This window comes from Schistocerca gregaria, chromosome 1 (genome assembly GCF_023897955.1).
Source record: "Schistocerca gregaria isolate iqSchGreg1 chromosome 1, iqSchGreg1.2, whole genome shotgun sequence".
Taxonomy (NCBI): domain Eukaryota; kingdom Metazoa; phylum Arthropoda; class Insecta; order Orthoptera; family Acrididae; genus Schistocerca; species Schistocerca gregaria.
In genome coordinates, this window is record NC_064920.1 from 645,422,569 (window position 1) to 645,435,944 (window position 13,376).

Genomic DNA, 13,376 nt, shown 5'->3' on the forward strand with positions numbered 1-13,376 from the left:
CCACTAAGCAGCATTCCATCTGTGAACTAACTTGTGCAGTGTTACGGTCTATTGGAACTGCTTTCTGAAGGTCAAAGGATTTCTGTTTGAGTTTAACAGCTGCTTCTCCTGATGGAGCTTCCCATTCTTCCTCTTCTGACAGACACTCGGTGGCTCACTTCCCCCACGAGTAACACGGTGGTTGCTTACACTATTTTGACATATGGCTCTTATGTCCATAACTTTAGTGTTTGGCCTTCAAAGCAAATACACGGTGACCTAATAGTTGCTTTGTGGAAAAATCTATTTCTTACAGTTGTGCTGCAGTTCTGAGAGGTGCAGTGAAATACTTGGATTCTCATTTCGAACTTGTCGTGACATTTTTGAAGGACTTCCCCCCCCCCCCCCCCCCCCCCCCAAAAAAAAAAAAAAGGTCTAGCACCCTGTCTCCTGCCACCAACAGTGACACCTAATTGGCATCTGCATTCTGGGTGGGCACATTGGTCTGAGCATTAACTTTGCGAATCCTGTCTGAAAATACTTCCACTGACTCATTACACTTTAAAATCGAAATACTGAGTTTCACATGAAAAAACTATGTGCTGTTCTGCTTTTGGTAATGCTGGTGTAGTCCAGCGACCAGCTGCTAAAATGACTGTCGTTTATTTAGGGTCTCATGATATACCACATATGGCTTGGCTTACCCTGTGTATCGGAAGTTAGCCAACCGAAGGATTACTTCGTCTCACCAACTGCTCATTGTAGCAGTAGCTGTAACATCATTAATGAAAACTGATGAATCTTCCCCAGACTCAGGCTGTGACAGAACCTGACCAGCTTCCAGAGCCCCAGTTCTATGAAGGACTGCTTTTGGTGAAAATTTTCCTCTGTCAACACACACTTGCTCTGTTAGAGCAACAGACGCTATAGTAGTGGCAGCATGTATTACTAGCATTTTTTGTAGTTTACCTCTACTGTAATTAATAAGTCCATGAGTTCACTTGGCTTTGCAACCTAACTGGGAACAAAACCTGAATTAAACACAAACAAGGTGAGACTCACCACACCCCATTCTGCTGAGCAAATACTGCTGAACTGGAGATACATTGAGGTGATAAAAGCAATTGGATATCTCCTTTTTCCCAGCATAGTGGTGCAACTCAATCGTGCCTGGATTCTACAAGTTGTGGGATGTCCCCCACAGTAATGTTGAATTATCTGCCTCTATAGCCACCCATAATTGTAAAAGTATTGACAGTGCATGATTCTGTGCACAAACTGACCACTTGATTATGTCCCATAAATATTTGAAGAGATTCATATCATGCAACCTGGATGGCCAGATCATTCCTTGAATTGTCCAGAATACTCTTCAAACCAATCATGAGCATTTGTGGCCCAGTGACAAGGCACACTGTCATTCCATACCCTGAAATCCATGAGTGGATGCAAATCATCTCCAAGTAGCCGTAGATAACCATTTCCAGTCAATTATCAGTTCAGTTGAAATAGAGGACCATACGTTCCATGAAAACACAGCCCACACTGTTATGGAGCCACCACCAGCTTGCACAGAGCCTTATTGACATCTTGGGTCCACGGCTTTGTGTGGTCTCCACCACACTAGGACCCTACCATCAGCTTTTACCAATTGAAATTGGGACTCCACTGACCAGGTCGCAGTTTTTCAGTCATCTAGGGTCGAACCAATATTGTCACAGGCCCAGGAGAGGTGCTGCAGGCAGTGTCGTGCTGTTAGCGAATGCATTCGCATCAGTCGCCTGCTGCCATAGCCCTTAACACCAAATTTTGCTGGATTGTCCTAACAGATATGTTCATGGTACATCTCCCCTGTGGGTCCAGGGGTAAGAATAAGCCCAAGGTATTCCTTCCTGCCGTAAGAAGCGACTAAAAGGAGTTCCACACTTTTGGCCTTTATGTGATGATCCCCTATAGGGTTTGACCTCCATTCTTTAAAATTTTCCTGAAGAGCAAGCCAATTGGGGAAGGCCACCTTACAAGATGCATCGTGTCCATTGTGCATTGAGGTCTTTAGCCCACTTTCTCGTCATCGCATTTAAGTCCCTCTTGGGTGAGGACACCTTCCTGGGTGCGTTTTCCACCATGCACTAAACAGGGTCACTTTCGATGTTGATGATGACCATGAACTTCTATGCATCTGATATCCAGCATGGTAGCCAGTCCATCGTGGTGGGGCCGCCATGTACCCTGTTGGCTGTAGCTCCCTGATCACACAGGGACCAGTCTGCTGATGCCTGCGCCGTTGACTCCCCACATATGCCAAGGGGTGCATGTCCATCCCCCTGGGGCATTGAGATTCCTGGCAATGGCCATCCTGCTAGCTGGCCTTTGCTGTGGCTGAGTGGCACCCATGGGGAGGTCCCCTGGTTGGAGTGGGTGGCATCAGGGCGGATGACATGCGATGAATCACCTCATGCTGATGGTAAAACACCAGCTGTTTCTAAGCATTCACGAGTACAATTCAATGCACAGACGTATGACCCCACAATTCAATGCACAGAAGCATGACCCCAAATCATTAAATCATTCCTCTCCTTGGCCACACCATGGGAGGAATGTCAGGCTAAGGATGGCTGTGGATCTTATTCACCCCGGTACCTTGTATGTTCAAGAGCTGATGGGGAATCTATCATGACAACAAAGCCTCAGTTTTTTGTTGAGCATTTAGAGGACATATTTGGGGAGGTGGAGGGCTTGTCCAAAATGAGATTTGGGTCAGTCTTGATCAAAACAGCATCCTCTGCCCAGTCACGTACGTTACTCGCTTGTGACAAGCTGGGGGATGTTTCTGTAACCATCACGCCCCATAAGAGCTTTATTATGGCCCAGGGTATCATATTTCACAGGCACCTTCTTTTACAGTCTGACAATGAGCTGCACGCCGATTTAGAGCGGCGAGGTGTGCATTTCGGCCGGCGTGTCCACTAGGGTCTAGGGATAATCAGGTTGCCACCGGGGCCTTCACCTTGGTCTCCAAGGGTAATACACTGCCCGAGAAGGTACAGGTGATGGTCTACCACTGTGATGTAAAGCCTTATATCCCTCCCCCAATGTGGTGCTTTAAGTGCTGGAAGTAGGGCATATGTCGTTCCACTGTATCTCCATCGTCACAAGTTGAGATTGCGGACGCCCCATCCCATCCCAATACTCCACGTTATCCACCTCCCATCTGTGTCAACTGCGGAGAGCACCATTCGCCTTGCTCACCAGACTGCAGGATTCTCCAGAAAGAAAGGAAAATCATGGAGTTCAAGATCCTATACCGACTGACCTACACTGAGGCTAAGAGAAAATTTGAACGCCCGCATCCTGTACGTATGACATCATCTTATGCCGCCGCTATAACAGTTCTGACACCATCAGCTCTGCCAAACGCATTCTGCTCTAACAGCTGGAAGACTACACCTGCCCCCTTGATGGTGGGGGCATTTACTTCCCTGTTGCTCCCTCACCACCAACTTTGGGAGCAACACCAACCCAATCATCTGGGACGTCCATCCCCACTTCTAAGCCGGAGAAGTGTGAGCCTTCTTCATCTTCTCTTGTTAGGAAGGGGTCCCTCGGATCATTCCTTTCCCAGATTTCCCAGATGACACCCCGCAGTGGCTAAAGAGCTCCAAAGCAGCTGGTCGTAGGACTTCACACTCATCCTCAGTCCTGGAGACTGAGTCAGTGAAGTCCTTCCAGCCAGGGAAACCCAAGGAGCAGTAAGAGAAATCCGAAAAGAAGACCTCTAAGACCAAGGAAATTGAGGTGGCACCCACACCACTGCAACCTACAAGCTCTGCGTTTGAGGATAGGATGGCAATTCTGACATCTGCTGAGGACCTAGATCTCACCGGACCCTCAGACACAACGGTTATATACTGCTCAGGCAATAAGTCGGTGGCAGCAGGTGACTCTGAGGTGCAAACTGCCTCATTAAATGTCCCATGTCTTCCCAGTCTCATGATGTCATACTCCAGTGGAATTGTGGCGATTCTTTCCACCATATGACTGAGCTATGGCAACTGTTACACTTTACACCTGCTATCTGCATTGCCCTTCACGCAGCCTGGTTCCCGGCAGTGCGGACCCCTGCCCTCTGCGGCTATAAGGGATATTACAGGAACCATAGCAACTATAATAGAGTGTCAGCTGGAGTTTGCATTTATGTCCTAAACTCAATTTGTAGTCATATAGTGCCCCTTCAAACCTCTCTTGAAGCTGTGGCTGTCAGAATAAGAAGAATGCATGAAATAACTGTCTGCAATGTATATCTTCCTCCAGATGGTGCAGTACCCATGGATGTATTAGTTGCACTGATTGATCAACTTCCTGAACTTTCTTACTTTTTGGATATTTTAACACTCATAACCGCTTGTGGGGTGGCACCGTTACTGGCCGAGGCAGAGATGTCTAAACTTTACTGCCTCAATTCGACCTTTGCCTCTTAAATACTGGGGCCGCCACACATTTCAGTTTATCTAATGGTAATTACTTGGCCATTGATTTATCAGTTTGCAACCCTTGACTCCTCCCATCTATCTACTGGAGAACACATGACAACCTGTGTGGTAGTGAGCACTTCCTCATCTTTCTGTCACTGCGCTGGCGTCATGGCCACTGACGCCTGCCCAGATGGACTTTAAACAAGGCGAAAGGCAGTCCCTTGGTGGTTGCCGGAAGTCACTGAAACAATTAAGGAGCGTCGGAGAGCTCTACAATGTCATAAACGGCACCCTTCTGTAGAGCACCTCATAGCCTTTAAATGGCTACATGCCTGCGTTCGCCAACTTGTTAAACGACAGAAGCAACAGTGTTGGAAGAGATACGTCTCGACCATTGGGTGTCATACATCACCTTCTCAAGTCTGGGCAAAGATCAAACGTGTTTTTCGCTACCAGACCCCAACAGGTGTTCCCATAAATGGCATGCTATCTACTGACACAAATGTGAAAGCCGAGCACTTTGCTCAAGCCTATGCATTGGAGAATTAACCCCCAGCCTTTCCCACTCTCAAATGGCGGCTGGTAGGGAAAGTCCTCTCATTTACTGCATGCCACAGTGAATTCTGAAACGCCCCATTTACAGAGTGGGAGCTCCTCAGTGCCCGTGCACATTGCCCCGACAAAGCTCCAGGGTCTGATCGGATCTACAGCCAGATGATTAAACATCTCTCATCTGACTACAAGCGACATAGTCTCGTCATCTCCAATTGGATCTCGTACGATGGCGTCTTTCCATCACAATGGCGGGAGAGCACCATCATTCCGGTGCTCAAACCTGGTAAACACCTGCTTGATGTGGATAGCTATCGGCCCATCAGCCTCACCGACATTCTTTGTAAGCTGCTGGAATGTATGATGTGTCGGCGGATGGGTTGGGTCCTGGAGTCATGTGGCCTACAGGCTCCAGGTCTGGGCAAATTCTGCCAGTGTCACTCTACCACTGATAATCTCATGTCCCTCGAGTCTGCTATACGAATAGCCTTTTCCAGATGCCAAAACCTGGTGGTCTTTTTTGACTTAAGTAAAGCATACGACATGACCTTGTGGTATCATTCCACATTGTATGAGTGGGGTCTCCAGGACCCGCTCCCGATTTTTATCCAAAACTTCCTGTCACTCCATATTTTCCGTGTCCCAAGTTGGTGCCTCCCATAGTTCCATCCATATTCAGGAGAACAGAGTCCCGCAGGGCTCTGTATTGAGTGTGTCTTCATTTATAGTGGCCATTAATGGTCTAGCAGCAGCTGTTGGGCCCTCCGTCTCACCTTCTCTGTATGGAGACGACTTCTGCATTTCGTACTGCTGTTCCAGTACTGGTGTTGCTGAGCATCGCCTACAGGAAGCCATTCACAAGACGCAGTCATGGGCCCTAGCCCATGACTTCCAGTTTTCCGCCATGAAGACATGCATTTCTGTCGGTGTCATACTGTTTATCCAGAACCAGCACTCTACCTTAATGATGATCCACTCACTGTAGTGGAGACATGTCGATTCTTAAGTGTGGTTTTCAACATTCATTTGACTTGGCTTCCTCATCTTCATCAGCTTAAAGTGTTGGCAGCACCTCAATGCCCTCTGCTGCCTGAGCAATACCAACTGTGGTACAGATCGCTCCACACTGCTGCAGCTCTATACAGACCCCTTGTTCAATCCCATCTTGAATATGGGAATGTGATTAATGGTTTGGCGGCACCCTCTGCATTGCGTTTGCTCGACCCATTGCACCATTGCAGAGTTCGACTAGTGACTGTAGCATTTAGGACGAGTCCGCTGACAAGCGTACTGGTGGAGGCTGGAGTCCCTCCATTGAAGATCAGACTGCAACTGCTCACCAGTCATGTTGCACACATTCATAGCTCTCCTGAACATCCGAATTACCGTCTCCTTTTCCCACCCGCGACAGTCCATCTCCCGCATCGGCGGCCCAGGTTGGGGTAATGATTGCGGTTCGCTTGCAGTCCCTTCTCTCCGAAGTGGAGTTCTTCCCTGTACCACCTCTACTTGTGGTCCATTCACGTACACCTCTATGATTTATGCTTGGCCGCAGCTTTGTCTGGACCTTATGCGTGGCCTTAAGGAGTCCATTAACCCCGCTGCTCTCCACTGTCACTTCCTCTTGGTTCTTGACGTGGTCCGGGGCTCTGATGTGGTTTACACCAATGGCTTGATGGCTGAGGGTCAAGTAGGCTTTGCTCATGTTCATGGAGGGCATGTTGAACAGCACTCCTTGCCATATGGCTGCAGTGTTTTCACTGCAGAGCTGGCGGCCATATCTCGTGCTCTTGATCACATCCGCTCATGCCCTGGTGCGTCATTTCTCTTATGTACTGACCCATTGAGCGGCCTACAAGCTATCGAGCAGTGCTACCCTTGCCATCCTATGGTAGCGTCCATCCAGGAGTCCATATATGCCCTGGAACGGTCCCGCCGTTCAGTGGTGTTTGTGTGGACCCCAGGACACGTCGGAATCCCCAGCAACAAACTTGCCGACAGGCTGGCCAAACGGGCGATGCAGAAACCACTTCTGGAGATAGGCATCTCCGAAGCTTACGTGCATTCTGTCTTACACCACAATGGTTTTCCGGTTTTTGGGAGACAGATTGGCATAACAGTACGCACAACAAACTGTGTGTCATTAAGGAGACTATGAATGTGTGAAAGTTCCATGCGGTCCTCTCGCAGGGAATCAGTTGTCCCCTGTCGGCTCCGCATTGGTCATACATGGCTAATGCATGGTTACCTATTCCGTCGCGAGGACCCACCTCAGTGTTGCTGTGGCTCCCAAATGACAGTCGTCCAGCTCTTGCTGAACTGCCCACTTCTAGCCAGTCTGCAGTGGACTTTGAACTTTCCCAGCACCCTGCCTTCGGTGTTCAGCGACAATGCCTCAGCAGCAGCTTTATTTTTACGTTTTTTCTGTGAGAGTGGGTCTTATACTTCTATGTAGGTTTTAGCGTATGTCCTCTGTGTCCGCCACCCTAGTGCTTTTAGGGTGGAGGTTTTAATGTGTTGCAGAGTGGCTGGCTTTTCCTTTTTATTCTTTTGGTCGGCCAGCCACTGCTATCTGCTTTCTTCTTTTACTCTCTTCTGTTTCTAGCGTATCTCAGTTGTTTTCTTGTCCTCCTTTGTTTCTTTTAGTGTTCATTTTCTTTCCTTCGTTTTTTTGTTTCGTTCTTTCTTTCCGTTTTGTGTTTTATGTCTCGTCCATTTTATCCTCACACTTGTGGCATTCTTTTATTAGGAACAAGGGACCGATGACCTCGTAGTTTGGTCCCTTCCCCCCCTCTTTTAAATCAACCAATCAACCACGGTACATCCCACTTCGATTTCTGGAGTTATTTCACACAGTGTTACTTGTCTTTTAGCACTGCCAAATCTATGCAAACTCTGCTGCTCTCGTTCATTAGTGAAGGCCGTTGGCGGCTGCGAGAGGTAATGCCTGAAAGTTGGTATTCTCAGCATGCTGTGCTGAAATTGTGGATTGCAGAATATTGAATTCCCAAACAGTATTCAAAACGAAATGTCCCATGTGCCTAGGTCCAACCACCAATCGAATTTCAAAGTCTTTTATTCCTATTGTGTGGCCACAATCTGCTTGGAAACCCTGTCGCATGAATCTCTCGAGTACAAATGACAGCTCTGCCAATGAACTGACCTTTTATACCATGTGTATGTGATGCTACCATAATCTGTATATGTGAATATTGCTATCCTGTGACATTTGTCGCCTCAGTGTGCACCAAGTACCACTGCTTGACAAAATTTCCTAAAGTACACAGTCTTACTGTTCAACAACCACCACAGTGTTTTGGTGTCAAGAGTTAACCACAATCACTTTTCTCACAGATCCACTGAGTTTGGATGTTAGGGAAACACTTCCCAACACAACATGTGTCGTGAACTGTAATGACCACTTACTGACACCAGCTGTAACAACCTGGCCTGTCCCCAGTCGCTATGTGGCAGGATGGGTGAGAGAAATAGTGAAGGAGGGAGCAGATTTATGCTGGATCATGCAGTGAAACAGTGGGATAATTGACAGAAGTTTATTCAAGCAGCCTTAAAAACACTCCAGCCCACCTCGGAATTTCACTGTGTGCGTGCAAACTCAGCCGATTTGGAATTTGCCAATGTATTAATCACGCCCAATGACGCCTGTTGTCCTTGGTCGTGGTGATTTCTACCGCATCACCCGTGGGTTGCCAGCCACTTAAATACGTCAACTAAGCACCCGCACATGTACTCGTCTCCATGGTGTACACTTGGATGTGTTAACCAATGCTAGATGTCCTGATGCCCAGCAGTGATGCCTTAGTCACCCCCTGCCCCCCAAGGGTAGATCAGGATGGTGACTATAGATGTCTAGGTGGTTAGAAGACCGCAAGGGCATACCACCCCCTGCTGGATCAGAGACAGCTTGCAGTTTATCGACCAAAGTTGCTCAGAGGGCAGAGGCTGTCTAGACACCAGTTGCCCACATTGGCAAACTTCCCCCAAGTCCCGCAGCCAACATGCCACAGATATGGTGCTCCTCATGCTGGAACTCCATGATTCAATCAGTGGCAGGTTGCCAGCCGATTTCTGTCAGCAAGGGTGGGTCGTAGTTTCTCTAAAACTCAAAAGGCAGCCATTCTCTTCGGTTTAAGTCACGGAGAGATTGGCAACATATCTGAACATCTTGAGCTCTTAAGCTTGATTATTTTCATCCTTACAGCATGCAAATGCCTGAATTACAAAAATAACTTCACTCTTGATCGCCATGTGTTACCTGTTTCCTGCCCTTGACTGTTGACCTGTGTGGCAAACTCCTGTCACCCGAAGTGTTTGTCATACTGTCAACAGTACTGTCCAGTGGCTTACTCAGTTAGCACATCAGCTGGGCTAGCCTCCATTGCCTGGTCATGTGTAATAATGAAACTTTTAAAAAATTCACAATTCACATGCCGAACTTCTAAGTTTTATTACACTTATGTGCATAGCAAAAAGTATAAGCACACAAGAGTTACATATGAGCAGAGGTATTTCCTTTCTTACTTAATATAGTTAGCAATGCACAGCTCAGAACAGAGGTCACTTTGACAAATACATCTAGTTAATTAATTTAATTCTACAAGCACCCTGGCTATTCACTGTAGCCAAAATTATGGGGAGACAAGATTAAATAATTAGGGAAACTGAAGAGAGGGTGGGGGCATTAAGAGGAATGTAAAATCTAAGTCACCCGTCTCAAGTTCTGGCCAGTCCAACTATTATTACGTGAATTTGGAAAACAAGTAGATCAGAGGAATCAACTGCTTACCTGGAGGTGGCAGATGTTCTTCCAGTCACGTGTATAGAAAGAAGACATTCCAGCAGTTCATTGTAATTAAGAACAAGTTAGTTGACTGTGGTGGCTGGCTGCTTCCTTTCTAGTGAGGACATTCCATTGCATTTATAGATGTGAATGGAACTGTGTCGATGAGGAGCATCAATAGTACATTTCAGCATTTATTGTATGGAATTGGTCTTAGACAGTTGTTGTTGATTAACTCAAACTTACTTATGCCAAGGAACCTTATGTTGCACTTTTACCTGCTGTGAGGATTTCACTGTTTGAATGATCATATTTGTCATGTTTGAAGTAGTGATATGAAATTTTTTTCACATGAATTTTTGATCCTTCAGCAGACACCTGTTTTAAGAGTCTGAAAATTCTTAACTCAGAGATATGCTATTAACACTTCAAAATGTGTTTTCTTATTTGAAAATTATTTGAAACTCTTCAGGTCCTCTGTCAGATGATGTTGTTCATTACTGCGAAAGATTTCTGGAACTTCTGATTGACTTGGAGGCTCTTCTTCCAACACGTCGCTTTTTCAATACGGTATTAGACGATACGCATCTAGTTGTGCGGTGTTATTTATCAAGTTTACCTCAGCGCCCAGAAGGAAATCTCTTTGCTCAGGTAAGTTGCATGATTGGCTGAATACATTTTTAAAGTGTGACTCAAAACATGAGGTATGAGTGAGCTTACTGTCACAAAAAACTTCTACCATGAAGGAAAATGTATAAAATTTGTTAGTAGAACATTCTTATGTGTGTGTGTGTGTGTGTGTGTTTTTTTTTTTTTTTTTTTTTTTTTTTTTTTTTTTTTTTTTTTTTAAGGAAAAAAGAGGAGGAAGAGGAGAGTCAATATTGAACCTCAAGTGTCAAAGACTGAAATCTGTACAGCAAGAGCTAAAAGTGAAATGATGAAAGGAAAAACTTTGAAGGATAAATCTTGTTTGCTTTCAAACCATTTTTCACTTCTCACCTGTTTCATTACAAAATATCCATAAAACAGGAATGATGACAGATTAGTTAACCTTATTCATCTTTCATTAAAAGCCTCAACTTTTGTTATGTCCTTATTAATTACAACCAATTAACTACTGTACGGTGCCAGAATCAGTCTTAGTATCATGCAGAATTGTAGTGTTTCAAGGAGCATTTCACGTAAATATCTTGTTCATAGTTTCGGACACGTGTGCCATTTGACCATGTGTGTGTGGGGCTACATAATTGTTTGCTATTCTGATTGCTGACATGTATCTGTCCCACCATTTCCTTCTTTAAATTAACATTCATCATCACAAAAACCATGTATTGTGTGAGGTTCATTTGTTTTGGACTGCTGAAATATTTACATCTGAATAGTTGAAGAAGACTAGTGATAACAGAGCTGAGTTTGCAAGTTATGAGAGCCAAAGAAAGGAAAGAAAAAGGAATTTTAAGAACTGGTGGGAGAAATGTACAAACATTCATATTTTAAAGGACAACAAAATAAACCAGACAAACTGCTTAAAAAAAGAATCACTAACATTTGTTATTGAGTTGTGTCTATATGTCACAAATTTTTGTGAGAGTATGGGAACAATTGCATACAAAATAAGAAATCTCCCATAAGGGAAAGCTTCAATTTGTACTTTGATAAACATATTTTCTGCAACATGGTAAAATGTATTAAAAATATATGAGTGATTAAATCTCGAATTTGCCCATTACACTAGGCATAATGTAAACATTTGAAGACTCTTATGAAATTAAGTGAAATATTTAATTTCAGAAGATTGAATCATGGTAATGGGGTGACAGTGATATTTTGTATACTAAAATTTTCATTCGATATTGTGGTGAAGAAAGTTACTTGGCAGTGCATACACATGTATCTCTTTTGTCAAATACAAAATAGGAGATCTCTCTTTCTTTCAGTAAGTGCGGAATGTTGAAGATTAAGTAGCTAACAGTGTATTAGAGAGGAATAGTATCGAAGGTGACAGTGGCATACTCGAGTCATTGCATAACAATACAGTTTTACTGAGCAAAAACCAATCATACAACCGCAACTTCCAAAATTAGGATGATTACAATAAAGAGCTGCTGTGATCCAGGAGATGTTGGGAGTCAGTCACCAGTATGTTAAATAAGTTTTACCTCCAATTAAAACTCACTGTCTCTGCACTATGAGTTGCAAGAGCTGATCACTCATGGTCAAACAAAATTCTGCAAACATTAGTCACCACAGAGAATTTCTTATCTCCATGCAGCTAATGTCAGACTGTGCTATGTAGACCAGTGTGACTAAAATGATTCGTGATTCGCCTCAACTCTAATAACAAGTCAGGTTCATGTAAAAGTAACAAGATTGATGGAGAAAATTTCACACATGTGTTGTTGTCTTCAGTCCTGAGACTGGTTTGATGCAGCTCTCCATGCTACTCTATCCTGTGCAAGCTGCTTCATCTCCCAGTACCTACTACAACCTACATCCTTCTGAATCTGCTTAGTGTACTCATCTCTCGGTCTCCCTCTGCGATTTTTACCCTCCACACTGCCCTCCAATGCTAAATTTGTGATCCCTTGATGCCTCAAAACATGTCCTACCAACCGATCCCTTCTTCTAGTCAAGTTGTGCCACAAACTTCTCTTCTCCCCAATCCTATTCAATACCTCCTCATTAGTTACGTGATCTATCCACCTTATCTCCAGTATTCTTCTGCAGCACCACATTTCAAAAACTTCTATTCTCTTCTTGTCCAAACTAGTTATCATCCATGTTTCACTTCCATACATGGCTACACTCCAAACAAATATTTTCAGAAATGATTTCCTGACACTTAAATCTATATTCGATGTTAACAAATTTCTCTTCTTCAGAAACGCTTTCCTTGCCATTGCCAGTCTACATTTTATATCCTCTCTACTTTGACCATCATCAGTTATTTTACTTCCTAAATAGCAAAACTCCTTTACTACTTTAAGTGTCTCATTTCCTAATCTAATTCCCTCAGCATCACCCGACTTAATTCCACAACATTCTATTATCCTCGTTTTGCTTTTGTTGATGTTCATCTTATATCCTCCTTTCAAGACACTGTCCATTCCGTTCAACTGCTCTTCCAAGTCCTTTGCTGTCTCTGACAGAATTACAATGTCATCGGCGAATCTCAAAGTTTTTATTTCTTCTCCATGGATTTTAATACCTACTCCGAATTTTTCTTTTGTTTCCTTTACTGCTTGCTCAATATACAGATTGAATAACATCGGGGAGAGGCTACAACCCTGTCTCACTCCTTTACCAACCAGTGCTTCCCTTTCATGCCCCTCGACTCTTATGACTGCCATCTGGTTTCTGTACAAATTGTAAATAGCCTTTCGCTCCCTGTATTTTACCCCTGCCACCTTTAGAATTTGAAAAAGAGTATTCCAGTCAACATTGTCAAAAGCTTTCTCTAAGTCTACAAATTCTAGAAACGTAGGTTTGCCTTTTCTTAATCTTTCTTCTAAGATAAGTCGTAAGGTCAGTATTGCCTCACGTGTTCCAACATTTCGACGGAATCCGAACTG

General features: G+C 44.4%; 1 protein-coding gene across 2 annotated transcripts in view; it reads left to right on the plus strand.

Moving 5' to 3' along the window:
* LOC126360933 (RNA helicase aquarius) overlaps positions 1–13,376 on the plus strand; it is a 320,041-nt gene that overhangs the window by 68,240 nt on the left and 238,425 nt on the right. For both annotated transcript variants that reach the window (XM_050007751.1, XM_050007752.1), the window contains one exon: positions 10,277–10,455. In XM_050007751.1, coding sequence (XP_049863708.1) covers positions 10,277–10,455 — 179 coding nt within the window. The remainder of the gene's footprint in view (positions 1–10,276; positions 10,456–13,376) is intronic.